Source organism: Rhyacophila brunnea, unplaced genomic scaffold, assembly GCF_057557595.1.
Source record: "Rhyacophila brunnea isolate RB1 unplaced genomic scaffold, BYU_Rbru_1.0 scaffold_24, whole genome shotgun sequence".
NCBI lineage: Eukaryota > Metazoa > Arthropoda > Insecta > Trichoptera > Rhyacophilidae > Rhyacophila > Rhyacophila brunnea.
Window position 1 is genome coordinate 13,638,909 of NW_028232904.1, and position 17,946 is coordinate 13,656,854.

Sequence of the window (17,946 nt, forward strand, 5' to 3'; positions counted from 1 at the left end):
ATATGGACGAAGCATCTGGAAAAAAATGACACTCACTTTTTTGTCGGGTCTGCCGAATGGCATAATCTGTTCTAACGCCATCACAATAAAGGTGATATTGCTATAAATTCTCGATGCTTTTTGTCGGGTCTGCCGAATGGTTTGGTTCGAACGGGTTCGCTCAAATGAACATTGACACTAGAAACACTGTTCTAACGCCATTACAATAAAGGTGATATTGCTATTGTTTATATTTTTGTAATACCTACTAATGAATCATACGTCATAAGATTCCCTTTAGTTAAAGTGTAAACTTTTCAGATATTACGATAGAAATCTATGTTAAATGCGAGTAGTTACCTGCACAGACAATTAAGTACTTACCGTCTTGCGTATAAATTGATGCTAAAATAAAATAATGAGCAGGTAACTAACCTTGCTTTAATGACCGGACATCTTTTATTATCATGTAGTTAAAACTAGCTCAGATATTTTGATTTATTGCCGTAAATTTTATTGTTTATAATATGAACAACGTAAGATATAATAAAACGGAACCATTTTATGTAAATCAAAGTACGATTTTAATACTTCTGGTATTTTATAACTTCTAACTTCTGAAATTAAACAGGTATCACACTTCACCATGCAATGTTATATCGGAAATATATGGCCATATATTAAAGACCGTCTAACCTCTCTGGGTCTAGTACTGACATACAATACATGTCTAAATAAGACACGGTCCTTGTCGGTTTACACTTTACAGGAAGCCAGCATCATTTTTTTTCGAAAATAGCCGATATACTGGTTTATTTGTTAGTTTAGGTTAGGTTAGGTCAGGTTTTAATTCTCGAATTCATAAATTTTGGCAAAATCAGCTATTGAATTGATATTCATAAAGAATCTAATAAAATTGGAGACCGTATAGTATACAGTCATCTCTTTCCGATATGAAAGCTCACGGCGAACTGTTTTACGTACAATTTACATATTATAAAATTCGAACAGCACGCTGGCATATTAAATATGTAACAATACTCTCGCAAAGTTAACAGTCTTAGATGCAATCTTACTTAAACTCTACCAAGATCTAGTACTCAACTCTCCGATTACGTTTTCTCTTGTAGAGGTTAGGTTAGACGGATAGTTAGAACTCTACTAATAACAACAGGGCTTCACAAGCACACTTGATGCGTCGGCTTCCTTGTCACTATGTTTATTATTTACACTCCATATTACTAAATGTTTACACTACCAAAACTGGGAGAGTTAATGGTTTTTGATTCCATCGATTTATTAGTAAACTTTAGGCATAAAGTCCACTAAAGCAGGCTTACGGGGCGCTCGCGCATTTTCTATGTTAATCATCGAAAATACAACGTAATCAAATACGCCAGCGCACACTGGATTTGACGACGCCTTGTGCCCGCCTGCCCCATGAGTCACCGTTTTTGGCTTCTCAACGATACGAATTAACGAAAATACAACATAGTCCATTCATTGAACACGGCAAGCAAAATTACGCTCCTCGAAGCGTCGTAGATAGACGGGCGAGAAGCCATTATTTAAGAACAGTGAACTCTTTGTTTAGTTATTGCGTGTCCGATATTAATTACAAGCCCCGAGAAATTTAATAATATTTTTATTGCTTTGTTATGAGAGACGCTGATAATAATAATTATTTTGTGCTTCTTGAGCCCCTTATTACATAGGTGAAGGGTAATGCGCGGGTGGGAGGGGGCTTACTCAGTAGTGAGCGCACCGAACGCTTTTTTGGTGGGCTTTATGCCTTACGTTCACTGATGACCAATTTATTAGTCGCTATTAAATCAATATTGAAACCACTCTGCCATATTTGGTCCAAATCATTACCGAAGCACCAAATATTAAAACAAGTATTAAACTAAAATAACATGGATTCCTTCTTGCATTAGTTTTTTCCATTTACATAGTAATCGGTGTAATCACCTTGACCTGAAATCTCTAAAATATTATTCTCTCTGATTTTCAGTTCCAAAAACAGTCGAAGGTCAACTGCTCATCCAGAACGGCGATTACACCAATGACCTGGCTGATAAGGACTCACCGGCATTCAAGGAGCTAGCGACGGAGTTTGAGAGAAACCTCAGAGAAGCCATTTTCGACTATCAGACCCTCAACTATGGCGCTAACGAGATATCGCTCAAGGTCTTAGAATTCTCGTGAGTACAATGTTATTTTATAATAATAATAACCCTTTTAGAATTGATAATCATTATTTTGATTGTCATAATTATTATACAGTTCGTTAGACATCTATTGAATACACAAAAAAGTAATAATCAAATATGGTAGAAGACTATAAAATGAATAACCGGCAATACCAAAAACAGAATCTCACAATTACGACAGATGTCGTAATAGGTATCTTTATACAATCAATCAAACTCCAGTAAACATAATTAATTATATTGTTTGACCTGTTTTATTTGGGGCGTCCAGTTGTAGGTATAGTCGGATTTCATTTAATTATATAATTAGGTATATACAATTTTCTGTTGTCATAGATATAAGTCTTATTATTCAAAATTGAAAAGACAGGCCAGGTGGACACTCTCTTGAAATATCAGTAGAACATGGCCAAACTATGTATAACCTCGCTTCTTCGTCTTCGATGTGACGAAAGACTGCATGGTACGTCTACTTATCCCATTGTTAGGTACTCTTAAATGCATGGTATCTATCACCAGCATCTGTTCTCGGAGCTTGGTATATGATTCGTATCCCGACGTCCTAAAAGGTCGTCATATATATACGACGGAGCTACGGAATACTGGCATGATGCAAGAAGATGCAAGAATACTAACAAACGACAAGGAATATTGAAGAGATTTGGTACCTAGTTATTATATGATCTAACTATGGACCAAACATGTACAAATAATAAAGCTATCCAATATTAAGCGTATTGAATTTTAGGGCCAAGACATACGATAACGTTACTTGATTCCAAATCTATTGAATTTGAATTAAGCAAGATCATCATTGTTATTAGATACATTTATTTCAATTGGATACACTTGGAATCAAGTAAAACCTGCATTGACGCAACGCCATCAATGCTGGTTACACGTAAATTGCACGTATTACAGTTCGTCGTGAGCTTTCTTATCGGAAAGAGATGACCGTATACTATACGGTCATCTCTATTTTCATAGCCGATTTTGGCAAAATTCATGAATTCAAGAATGAAAACCAAACCTAACCTAACCTAACTACTGACCAAACATGAACAAAGAATAAAGCTATCTAATATTAAGCGTATTGAATTTTAAGGCCAAGACATACGATAACGTTACTTGATACCAAATATAATTTGAACTAAGCAAGACCATTATTATTAGATAGGTAGGTACATATATTCCAATTGGATACACATGGGATTAGGTAAAATCTGCGTTGACGCAACGTCATCTACGCTGGTTACACGTAAATTGTACATATCACAGTTTGCCCTGAGCTTTCGTATCGGTAAGAGATAGCAAAATCCATGAATTCAAGAATGAAAACCTAACCTAACCTAACCTAACCTAACCTAACAAATAATACAGTATATCATCTATTTTCAAAATTTGTTTGCCGCTGGCTTTCTGTACCGACAAGAACCGTGTTTTATTTAAACATGAATTTTATCTCAGTACTATGCGACGAGATGTTGGACAGTCTTTAATACGACCATATTATATTTCCGATGCAATATTTCACGGTGATGTGTGATACGGTGAACACTGAACTGCATACGTACAAATTTCCGGACACGATCTACGCTACCGTGTGTCTTTGCCCTTAATCGTCAGTTCTGTGTCGACAAGGTATTTCATATGTCTTATTATTATTACTATTAGTCGTGTAGTAGGCCATTGAGTGTGTTTTATTTAACTTCTGTGAAGTTGAGTCTCACGTATCTTTCCATCTTTTGAGTCTGCCAAACGAAGATCAACATCTATAATTATGATACACTCTTAAATATATCAATTAAAGGTCCAAGTAATGTTTTATGAGTTTATGAATATTTCTTAAATAGGTATTTATAATATTAATACTATTGACCGAAGGTACTTGATGGAATTTGAGGTAGGTATCATGTAAGAATATTATTGAATATTAATTGTTTGACTAATAACTTTTAAAGGCTGATATTATAGATATACTCATATCTCATTAGAACTCCATTAATTCCCAATGCGTTGCCATTGTTCCCAGAATGGACGATTTTACACCTCTTGAGTGTAGTATTTTTATTGTTTATAATTATTACTAATGATCTATTATTAGGTTTGAAGATTTATTATTACTAATTATGTGTATTATTATTGATAAAATAGGGGATTTTTACAAACACTTCAACTGTTCATAATTTGTTTGTTATATTTTTTTATTGTGACCCTTGACTTGATAGATAGGTTTTACCTATTTTATTGTATTGATTTGTTATATATTATAAGTGAGAGTTAATAGTATTCGTGGTCAGTGTTTATTTGCCTTTTGCTGAGTGCATACAGTGCCTGAAGATGCCGAGAGGCGAAACCCGGGTCGCAAAAAACGACTCGTTTGTATTACTTATTTCTAAACGAGGTATTTAATTTTTGCTTTCTTCCAATGGGTCTACGGCGCAAATCCAGTCTTTGACTCTTCAATTACCTACCTTTAGTGTCCAGCAGGCGACTCCTTTCACTCCATCAGTCTAACGGAGTCGTTGTTGTGTGACTTATCTTCCCAACTGCATCACAATAGTTTTATGAGCAGCCTGGATGAATCGTATACGTTGTACCTACCGCAGATCTCCATCGTGGCTTCAGGTTCCTTGGCCTTTCAATTTCAGCTTCTTCTTTCAATGATTACGTTAAAAAAAAAGCACTGTACATAACTTATAGGAAGTAATTAGCTACATTATAATAAAAAAAACGAACAATATCGCGGTAATTTTGTAGATAAAATTTACGTGTGAAAAAACAACTTTTGTTTAGCCTTTATAATTTGTATTAGTTCACCTGCTAGATGATTAATTATATTTTTAGATTAACCATTTTCTCATCACTGTCCATAAAAAAGATCACGCATTTTATATTAAATTATTTACAAACAATTTAGTAAACATCTACCTGGCTAGATTTCAGAATGTATAAAGGATTTGCCGTAATATATTTTAAATAAAACACTTCCTACTTTCACATTAAAATACTGCTTTAAATGATTGGAACTCTGCCAAAGTGAATGTTGATTTAATTATTTTCACTGCCCAATAAGGAACCAAGAAATTGATCCAGTAACTTTATGCCAGCGCTCCATTGGCGAGCCAAAAGTCCGAGGACAATAAATCGTCCGATTGAATAAAAAAATCGAGCTGTCAAAAGTTGCAATTATCGTAATGTCTTTCGATAATCCTATAATTTTGTGTTATTTATATGTAGACTTGCATAAAATAATAAAGCAGTTAAAACAACACAAGTTGTACGTTTTTTTTATGAATTTCATAAATATAAATAAAAAAAATAATTGATAAATCTCTCATTTTCTAATGTGTAAATTAACAAATTAATCAATTAAAATGTTTAAAACAATTACAGATTGTTTTTCGGTCCGAATGATCGCGTATTAATGTCAAATCGAATTTGCATAGTGATCGACGGACGAAGTCTGGCAACTCGGAGAGTAAAATACCAAACATGTTTGAAATCCAACAAGCCTGGCCTGCGGATTAAAAAGTCCGCAGATCTGGGGTGCTCCACGCGAAAAAAAAAGTCCGAAGACTGTAAATCGTCTGATTTGCGTGCCAATAGAGCGCCGGCATTACTCTAGTATTTTAAAACACAGTTCTGCAACAATGTAATCCGAATATACATAACTTCAAAGTACATTTCACGGTCGTTTTTTGTCAAATTTTATTATTTGAAGTGTTTTCAAATAAAACTACATTAACTACATTTTAAAATCTTATTCTTTAAATAAAAAAATAAATAGGCAACAAGCTCTTTGCTACAGACAGGTGAGAATTTGATTCCGAATTACGAGGACCCCGCGAACCGAAACCCGTTTAAAAATTTCATTATTTTCAATTTTTTTTTTTTTTTATTCAATCATTTTTCACCATCAATAATTCCCTGTAACTAGAACCAGTTATTCTAAAAATACAAGTTAATTAATATTATATTACATACCTATCGGTCGTGATTTTTTTTATAATGTGGTTGAGTTAGGTTACTTTACCTCTACCTGATAATAATATCTTTAAAAAATACTTTGAATTTAAATAATATTATACATACTTACCAATAATATATAACCAGGGAACTGAAAACCCTAACGGGTAAGGAGAAGCAGGCAACGGATCTCGAGTAAGGAAGAATACGGGATAAATTTAAACACGTGTCAAGAATACGTCATGCATCGAAAACTGACAACTGCTCTCGGTTTATGCATTAACGCTCATTGGTGTAATACACACACTATTGCGCATCTATAATGCGTGGTTAATTTTCGTAGGACACTCACACATTTAAAACCCTGCTTCAAAATTTACTGTATTGGTATATAGCCTATCGGAATTATATTTATTATCTGTTCTGTGTACTTATATAACTATTTTTTAAAGAACCGTAACCGACACCTGGAAACAAATCTCATTCGATGTTTCTACTGGAAATGAACCCGAAATTTAACCTTTAAAAATACAGCTCTGCGCACAAGTGATGGATGTAGCAGGCAATCACAGTATCCGACGATGTGTTGAATTTATACCTAACATTGGCTTTGCTGATAATGAAGTAGAAGATAAGAAAATAAACTTGGTAATGGAATAATTATAATTTATTCCGAATTCAATATAAGAGCAGTATTTTGATTGAAGATCTGATCACGAGGAATGTAGATATTTGATAATACAATGATCGTGAAATGTCAAATTACATCGTTAGAAATTTACATTTTTTATTACTGAAGAACCTATCCATTCATATCAAGTCATAAAATGTTGTTAGCAGAATTTCATTGCTTACTTCAGTTAGTTGGCATTAAATAGTATTAGTTTATGTATAGCTGTAAATATATATTATATTACCGGTCATTAATTTTTAATATAGACAGCACTTGTTATGTTTAAAAAAATAGATCGCATCGATTCGAAATTAGCCATAGATTAAGTTTGCCTTGAACTTACCGAATCGTGAATTTTATGCTTCTATAAAAACGTATTCGAATTAGATACTTACAAAATAATATGGCTATTTTATTATTGTATTTATAATGACATTATTGTTATAATTTTTAGGTGTTATATTTGTATATTTAAAAAAGACATTTTTATAGTGCGCTTAACATAATATATTATCCGAATGATAGGAACAAACTTCTGGATAAGAAGACATGCACTCTAGATCAGTGATGGCGGACCTATGGCACGCGAGATGATTTTGCGTGGCACGCGAATTATGTTAGAAAGAACATTTAGATACTTATAATAATTTAAAAAATAATGACGACATAGCCATGCGTATTTTCTTCGGTTTTTAATAATATTTACCAACCGATGCGCAAACGGAAACGACGAAATCCATGCATAAATGACAGATTGCATTGTATAATAAATAGCAGGCAGATACTGTTTATGGGCATTACGTTTGATTTAAATGTTCAGGTCGGTCCTTAGGTTTTATGCGTCACACATAATAATATTGTTACACTGACCTCATCAGGCGGCGGGGGAGCCGCGCCGCGAACCTCTGATTTTGATCGCTTTACAATCATTTTACAACGCTTGACACCACTGCAGCTAGAGAATGCCTCATCGTTACAATTTGTGTGTGAAGAACCATCTAAATAATACAGAAATACTCAATAACTCAATTATATATTTTTTAACTTTCTTAATAGAATTCTTATAACTATTTTTCCCCTATCAAAATATGTTCGGCACATCAGACAGAAAATAATATTTGGGAAATTTTAGTACGCGTACATAAAAAGGTTCACCAACCCTGCTCTAGATAGACACGTCATCTCGACGGCACGAAATTTGGTCCATTTTGGTAACACTAGTTTTCCATGAGAATATAATATTATAATTTTTGAATAATATAATATTTATTAACATTTCTGTGATCCAACTTATATAACAAAATAATTTTTGCTCAAATTATAATAGACAGAGATTATTTAATTTATTATATTATTATTCCATCAGTGTTATTTCCATTTAGAAATCATCGCCATGTAAATGATTATATTATGTATTTATTTATTTATAAATTTGAAACGTTTACCTATAAGGATATACGTCACAAGTATCGACTCTCAGTTTATGTAAATATTGAAATCAAATTAGCATCTCTTTAAAGTTTAAACTCATAAAATAATATTGTGATTTTGCTCACAGCAGAGGTGTATTCAAGTGTATGTATTTTATTAGGGTTAGTATTGAGCTATTAATAACAGTGTATTTCTTGATATTATTATAATATTCGTTGTTGCAAGCTATGAGTTTATTGCCAAATAAACAGATACGTATCCGGAAATTTGTACGTAAACAGGATACTTATTCGTGCGCCGCAGTTCGTGAAACATGAGTTCGTGTAACATTTAATCAAATGACGAGTTCTTCGTTGAACATTTCACCGTGGAGTATATTTGTACATATGCTACAACATGTGGAGATGTCTTTATTAGGTTAGGTTAGGTTAGGGTTAATCTAATTGGAACAGTACTATTTGCAAACTATCGCCGCATTTTGTAAGATACGTACAAATGTATTCCACGGTGAAATGTTCAACCAAGGACTCGTCATTTGATAAAATGTTATACGAACTCATGTTTCACGTACTACGGCGCACGAATAAGTGTCCCACGATGAATTGCATACGTACAACTTACATGTAACCAAACAGATATTGGTGAGAAAACGCAATCGTTTACACTCGCAAGATGCTGAACAAAATCGTTACTAGTGCTCATGTGATTTTTTTAGAATAACGTAGATTTATAATTTTATGTACGTTAAACCAAGTTCCTTGATAACCGGTCAATATATTCTTGTTAATAAGTAATCGTTTAGAAAATAAGATAATAACCTGTATGCAAACAGTATGAAAGATGCAGTATGTAGGTTTTACCGGATGAATGGGATGTGGACTGAAAAATTGATAACGATAATATAACGATATGTAAACGATAGTATAAGTAATATTAAGATTATGCAAATGTATAATAAAATGTATAGAAAAATGATCAATTTGAGAGAAAGCAATTTGAACTCTGCCGCGTTTTAAATAATTCAAACCCCGCAGCACAGCAACAGGAAGTGCTCCGTATTGGCCTTGGGAACCCCATGGCAGAGTCAGTTGGCATTCATGTCTCAAACAATAATACGGTATAAAATAAACTCTCGCGCGTTAAAAGAGCTTTTGTAAGCAATTAGAATATCCACAGAATTAAAACCTAACGTTAAACACAAAGTGCAAGTAAATAACTTATAATTAAGAAATCAAACTTCGAATGTAACCCTTGTATAAACAACAATTGCGAAGAAAATATAAATACCATACCTGCTAAATAGTGCATTTTATTATAGATATGATCCGTGCTCCTTTACAGACCATTTGAACTAAAACAAATAAAATTTAAACTACAAATAAAATCTTTTTTGACACCTCGAGTCACCGCGACTGCGCTACCAAAACCAACAGGCCCCGAGGAGATGTCAGCGACTTTTTACCAAATCTAAATCAAAAAACTAATTTGAAAAATTCCACAAAAAACATTGCATCAGAAGAATGCACAAATCTGAGTATTTTTATGTTCCATACGATGGAAACCCAATTCTAAATACATTTCCAAACGTTAAAATCGCTTAAAAAGATTCTCAGTAGGTATACCTGCAACCAAATTGTTAAGACGAAAGCATAAATGCATTGTCTACATTGTTCACTAAATAAAAAATATTCGCGAAACACCGTTGGTCAAAATCGATCAAGTCCACTATTAATTGCTCTAATGTCGTCAATCCAGTCTCACGGCTCGAAATGGACCAGACGCTGTCCAGTCTGAAATGTAAAAGATACTAAGTAATTTTGAAACCAGAATGAACATTATTTAAAAACTACGTTTTGTAGTACTGATATGTATTAAACTAGGTTCAAGCCTAAATCAGACCCTGGCTAGATTCTAGAATATATTATATCATTTTCATCCTAGAGCCGGAGTGCAAAGTTATGAAGCATAATATTATACTCTACAATCTACATAGATATTATAAATTAATTATGAATACCTGTTTGTGCGGACTTACGGTTTACAGTTTTCGATGACTTTTATGTTAATTTGGTGGAAAATTATATAAATATTAAATTTGGAGAGCCCACAAAGACCTGCATACACCCCTGCACCGCAGTCTCCGAAATGAACCCTGATTTCTCTGTGACAACACCACTCCGGAATAATTGCATCATCGTTCTGTTTGAAGAAATCAAACGAGTCACGAAATTTCATTTGGCACTTCTCTCCTTGCTGTTTGCACATTCTGGTCAAATGCGCATTCGGTATTATTTGCTCGCTCATTGTGAGAATCGTCGTCAACAAACTTTACATAATATTTTTATTATGATTAGTCAGAAATTTAGTTGCCGTTTGACAGGGATATCTTCATCTTCTCACTTATAGCTTCGTGTAATTTTATTGACGCATATTTCAAAAATGTTCTTAAATCACGATTGAAAAGAAAAACGTACCATATAAAATTAAAACAATCATTTCATAAACACCCATGCTGTGAATCAAATACATAGAAATTTAAATCCCAAATCCAAGACAATATTACTTATGACTAGAGTTGGGTTTCGGGAATTTCCCGACGGGAATTTTCGAGAAATTTTCGAGATTTTCAATCCCGAATCTCGAGAATTGAAATTTTTACAATTCGGGAAATCCCGGATCTCGAGAATCTTTTCTCGGGAATAGGGACATCTTTATTATCAAATATTAATTGAAAAACGATTTCTCTATATGAAAAAAGTAGACAGAAAACATAAAACGTTCACAGACTGATCGGGGCATTTGACACAATTAAGCCAACTTCCACCCAAAATTAGCGCAATTTTTCAACGTCAGGGAATTTTGTGTCTCTAAAACGTATGCGATTGACAGTCTGTGTTTTTTGAAATTCCATTTTAATAAGTAATGTTTTGAATTTTTGTTTCCCTACTTCTATTTGTTTGTTTTCTTACATAAATATATTTTCTTCATATTTTTTTGGAATTTTTACACTGATTTTAGGTTTTTTTTTTAAATTTCCCGATATCTCGAGAATTCTTTTCTGGAAATCCCGAATCTCGAGAATTCAAAATTTCATCATTTCCCAACTCTACTTAATATGACATCTGCATTTAATCATTTTATAAAACAATGCAAATTGCAGTGACAAAAGGTGGAGGTAGGCTATTAATTAATATCTTACATAAATAGTGCACACTAAACTTTGTCAGCCAAAGGTATTCGATTTCATTGAACTAAGACTACAATGTATAGATAGTATTAATATTTTTGTATGTACATATTTCTACTGTTTAATAACATACTATCTATCTCTTTTTTTATGTAATACTGTTTTATATTTCTAAATGTCATGTTGTGAACGTCTTAAACTTATAATTTGTAATGTCCACAATATGTTAAAAATAAATAAATTGAAATTGAAAATAAATTGAAATAGTGTTTGTTAGTTTTTAAATTTCAATGAAATTCTGCGTAACCCAATCCATAGTAAATATCAGTAAAAAATATCCGTTTATCTATAAAATATCTAAAATTTTGCTATTAAACCATACATAGTTTTAGATATTTTAGAGATAGATAAATATCTTTTATCGATTATGGTTTGGTTAGATGAATTTAAAAAAAACTTTTCAAGACCATCATTTATGTAATATGTATTCTTAATTCTACGAATACAAATACGTAAGGCTGAAACAGTGCGCACTATTTTTGTCGGATCGCCCATAGCATACCTATACTATCATGGTTTGGCTTAGGCAGGGTTTAATTGAATTTTAAAAACTAACCTGCACCATCTCCAAATTGTACTCTTAGTTAAATGAAAACAAATAAATATGACTGACAAAGTTTAGTGTGCACTATTTATGTCGAATCTTAACAGCCTACCTGCACTCCTCACCGCTGGCAAATTGAACTAGTTATCCACATTAAACTATGTTTTTATGATGATCGTGTTGAAATAGATTTTAAATGTTATAATAATAAAGCCGGCTACAAACGCAGGTAACTGTACACTTGATCAGTAAACAGTGGCATCCAAGACCCATGACAGATAATAATTGTAAACATCGATCGTAGTGCCAATTATTGCTCCATACTTCGAATGCAATATGGTAAACTGTTTGTAGAAAATTTTACATAATTAATGTCTATATTAAATTAATAATTTGAACGCAATAATATGTAATCTAAAATCTTCATTTATTGCGAACAGATTACGATATTTGAAGATAATCATTAACTAGCATAACCTAAGTAATTTGTAATTGAGTACCACAGAGCCACATTAGAGAAAATTAAGTTTGTATCCATAAAATAAATTATAAAGTTATCTTGTGCAAGTTCCAAATTTTGTAATATTATATTATTATTTTTAATTCCTTGTGGTTTTTTCCTTTCCAGACCCGGCTCAATCATCGTCAAGTACAGAATCGGATGGGTTCAGAAGCCAGGAATCGCCAATCCACCAGATCCCATCAACGAAGCTAACCTCAAGACCAAGTTGACGAGGTATCTTCAGCTGCGCTCCGGCTACGTGGCAGACCACAAGATCGACCTCGGATCTCTAAAGACGTCGAGAGTCATTGACATGTGCCAGTTCAGCAAAAATGACTGCGAACATGGCTGTGTGTTCGACAAACTGACCATGGACTTTGTCTGTACATGCCCGGAGTATTTGACTCTCGAGAAGACATTCAAGAAGAAATGCGTCACGTCCTCACAGCCCGAAGAAGCATTCGAAGAAGGACACCAAGAACACAGTTACCATGATCACGGAGGTCACACGCATGGAGATCATGTGCATGACCACACCGTTCAGCCAGAACCAAGCCCTGAACCAAAATCTGAACCAACACCTGAACCGAAGTCGGAACCAGCCCCAGAACCGACGTCTGAGCCAAAAGCAGAACCCACGTCTGAACCGATTCCGGAACCAAAATCTGAACCAGCCGCTGAACCTACTTCTGAACCGGCAGCTGAACCTACTTCTGAACCAGCTTCTGAACCCAGTTCTGAGCCTACAGCTGAACCTAAATCAGAGCCCTCAGCTGAGCCTACATCTGAAGACAAATCGCACCTTTTTATCATAACAAAGACAGAAACATCAACAGACCCTACTTCAGAACCAGCGGCAGAACCTGCATCTGAACCATCTTCTGAGCCATCTGCGGTTTCAACTACGGAAACTACTTCTGAAAGATCCCCTAAGTCATCAATCTTGCCCCTGGACGAACCGACTACAATGCCACCGTCGGAACCATCCTCAGAACCGACTACCGCCGATGGTGTACACAAGATAAACATAGTCGAGATCTTGGCGGGAACTACTGAGGTGCCTTGGGCGAAATTTACAAATGAGCCATCGTCAGAGCCGGCCACTGAACCATCCGCTGAACCTAAATCAGAGCCTGCTGCCGAACCTACATCTGAACCGTCAGCGGAGCCAACATCTGAACCTTCAGCTGAACCATCAGCTGAGCCCTCAATCGAACCAAAATCTGAACCATCAGCTGAACCGACGTCAGAACCATCAGCGGAACCTAAATCCGAACCGTCAGCCGAACCAACGTCTGAGCCATCAACAGGGAAAACTACAGAAGAATCCAGTTCAAAAACAGTAGTTTACATCAATCCAGTTGTAGGAACTATTGAAAACTCCACCACTAACTCATCTACAAATATGCGTGTGGGACCTACTTCTGAACCATCAGCTGAACCATCAGCTGAACCATCAGCCGAACCATCAGCCGAACCAACAACTGAACGAGTTATCGATTCTGTATCCATTGTAACTTCAGTTAATAATATCGGACTGGTCAGCGGAGCTTCATTGAAGAATTCTAGCGAACAAGTAAATAATTCTACCACCAATTCAACCGATACAATGCATGTCCACCCAGCGTTTGTGCCAATGATTACGATGCATTCAGATGGAAAAGAAAATACAACTCACATTGATGAATATGGTAGAGTACACACCCAAGGTAGGTTCTTCAATGAAGATGATGCTGTTGAAAGTAGAAATCCGTCATCTTTTGAAGAAATACAGCCTGAAAATGTTTTCCCTGAAGTAGAAGAGGATAACGAAGAAAACGAAGGAATGGTGGTCGTTAAAGAAGATTCATCAGATCTCGCGAAGAAAAGTTTTGTAGATATTGAAAATAATTCAACAAAAGGTCCGGTTATATCTGTAATGCATACATCCACTGAAAAAAATGCGTCTAATATTAATGTTATCATTTCTCATCCAGCACCAGTCTGGGAAGCAAACGACGCAGATACCAAGAATGAAAACAATACTCAAAATCGGGTAATATTTTCAACAATAGCCATGAATAACATGAAAAATGATTCGGCCAACATGGGTAACGACACCAAAGAAATTAATAATGAATCAAGAAATGATGAAAATGATTCTTCCAAGGTTTTCTTAGCTTTACCAGATCACACTCTTTTCGCGGTCCAACCAGAAATGGACGACTCGACAGAGACAGAATCACCGATGACTGAGGAAGAACAAAAAAAGGCAAACGAAATGATGAAGCTATCAGTTCAAAATATCAGCAACACCATGGGACACATGCAGAAAGTTTTGATTGACGAGTCCAACGAGGAAATGGATGAAGACGACGGGATCGTAATGGGAATAACTGTCGGAAAGGGTTCCAATGAAGATGATGATGACGATTGGCTAGAACATACCACAATGCTTCCAGATAATATGATGGTTTTAGGAAAAGATTTGATGCCCAATGGTGGTGCTTCAATTATCAGTGAAACCACTGTGTTAAGTGTTGATGACGACAATGATTACTTAGAAGGAACCGACAAACCTAAAGTTATGAAATCCAGACTCAACGATGATGCGGATATGACAACTATTTCAAGCACGTACGAAGTCAGTGAAGTAATCAACGAGAACCCAATGTATACTACACCGGCAACTGTCTTCATTATTAACAAGGTTAATAGCATGGAATCAATGAATTCTTCACAAAATAGTATTTCTTCAGATAATATGAATGTAATGAGACATGATGGAAATATTTATATAGTCACAAGTACGTTGCCTTCAGTAAATGATACAGTCACACCAAAACCAGTAGTTGTAGAAATTAAAAAGGTAGATGCCGACAATCAAATGATGAATGATCAAAACACAGAAGTATCGATGACAATGTCTGAGGATAGTAACTCAAATAAAACTGACGAGATGCTTTCCATTGTTACGAAAATGTCTGTCAGTAATAGTACTGAAGCATCAGTAACTTCTGAGAATGTATTAACTGCAACAGACATGAGTCCTTTCCTACCGGAGATAGAAAATAACGGAACTCTTGTCCACATTTTGCAAGAAGGTCACGATATTGTTCCATTGAACACAAACGAGACTGAAAATAAGCACACTGATAGCGAACACGGTAATATGACAGCCGTGGAAAAGATTGACGGTAAAAATTCTAGTGAATCGCAACTGTTTGACTCTTTGAAGAAGATGCATCCTAGATTGGATAATGACGAAGCCAATAAAATGAATCCTAATGATATGGTGACGGGACATAGTGAAAATGTTACTGTAACAATGGCCAACGATATAAGTAACAACACAGATATCTTAAGTGTTGTACCGATTAATTTGGACAAAGACAAGCAATATGATAGACGAGATAAGTTCGTCATTTCTGATCAATCCGGAAATATTCTTACGTTAAATAGCTTAGAAGCAGGTAATAATAATAGTGCTAATTCTACCGAGGGTATGACAAGGAATCCAACCCTATTTGCAGAACGTAAAGATCAATATTTCGAAGACGATTTGATTGCTTCTTCTACTGAAATCGTAATGCCTCTGAATGAAAATAAAAAGACAGAAGAAGATATGATGAAAGCGATGGCAGATAAATCTAATGGTACAGTTGTAATTGTTGACAGTTTTTCAACAATGATGCCCAATGAAACAGTTCAAAGTACTTCCACCGAAAAGGTAAATTATATTACCGGTATGGATACTGCTACGCCTTTTGTGGCTCTGAAGATTGAAACTGTTACTGAATCTGTAGCCGTTGTTACTGAAGTATTCTCCACTGCTGAAAGTATAACAGAGTTGCCTCAGTTAAAAAATTCAAACGATACAACAGTAAAAAATATGACGTCAACTTCTGATACTGCTACTTCAAAATTGGTTGATATAGTTTTCATGACATCAACTGTCAATCCTGTTAATGAAACTGTTAAAATGGAATCGTCCACTCAAAGTGCTGGCAATGCTATTCAAGAATCTAATATTATTACAACGATGACAACAACTACAGAAGAGGTGAATTTGCCGGCAGAATTAATAAATGTCATGAAAAACTCTTCAATAACCGTTATGGAAGGAATGGATAAGGGATTAACAAATGTAACTGAACTAATTAAAGAAACTGTAACGATGATTCCATCAGTTATCGTATCGTCAATGGAAAAAGTTAGTAATGCATCTTCTGAAAGTGAATCATCTTCAATTTCAAACACGAATAAAGACTTAAATGACATTTCTGATAATGAATCTGATACAGAAAAGTCATTCACAGATGGTGATACGTTAGGAGTTATTCCATTGGTCAAGCCATCGAAGAAAGTCGATAAGAAGAAGGAGAAAGACTCATTAAACTACTTTGATAAAACTGACAAAATAAGAATAACCGGTAAGAAAGAAGACAGTTCTGGAATCAATGACATATTCAACGACGATGCTGTGAAAGAAGGAGATGCCGAAGACGAACAGGAAACCACTACTGCGGTTCATTTTTTAGTGGATGGCCCCCTGCAGAATCACACAACCGGTGATTCAATAGAGGGGGCAAAGCCTACACTTAACACTACCCGAGTGATGCTAGATTCGATGACTTACATCACAGAGGGTACACCCGTCTTTAAAGATGGTGAAAAGAATACTATATTGTATGAGAGTACACTAGTCAAAGAACCAATAATAAATAAAACAGTAAATATTTTGACGTCGAATTCCACTGTTGTTAATTCTTCAGTTAACTCTTCTAGTGAAGTATTAAAAGTATCAATTATAAATTCAACTGAAACAACGACAGTTGTGACAACGGATATTGTCGAAACTACAACACCGTTATCAACAACAACAACAACAACGGCGGTTCCACCAATTCGAGCATACAGCGAAACTCACTATTCCAAATGTGCTTCGGGCAAGTTCCAGTGCAAGAACGGAACTTCTATTCGGGATGGCAGCTATTGTGTGGCTCTCTCGGATCGGTGCGACTCCAATAAGGACTGCAGTGATGGTTCAGATGAAGAAGGTTGTGAGGAAGATGGCTGTCCAGGAAGTTTCCAGTGCAGGAGTGGGCAGTGTCTCAAGCGGCATCTCGTCTGCAATGGGATCGTTGACTGCAACGATGGAAGCGATGAACTGAACTGTGGTAAGTGTAGACATAGTTAGATTTTTGATTACGAGAGCTTTTATGCTATAACAATTACATCCGTCTTCTTGTATAGGTTAGGTACTCATTTAGCTGTTGGTATCGTTACTTTCAAATGATATAAAAACTGTTACAAAGTGATTTCGCTGTGGCTGCAATGCCAGAAGAATATGTCCTTCCTCTACATATTACTTTCTTTGTTTTATGGACAACTTTATTGTCAGAATAC

General features: G+C 35.1%; 1 protein-coding gene across 2 annotated transcripts in view; it reads left to right on the forward strand.

Moving 5' to 3' along the window:
* Positions 1-17,946, forward strand: part of LOC147069074 (uncharacterized) — a 223,870-nt gene that overhangs the window by 199,372 nt on the left and 6,552 nt on the right. For both annotated transcript variants that reach the window (XM_085951512.1, XM_085951513.1), the window contains 2 exons: positions 1,994-2,183; positions 12,685-17,717. In XM_085951512.1, the coding sequence (XP_085807638.1) occupies positions 1,994-2,183; positions 12,685-17,717 (5,223 nt within the window). The remainder of the gene's footprint in view (positions 1-1,993; positions 2,184-12,684; positions 17,718-17,946) is intronic.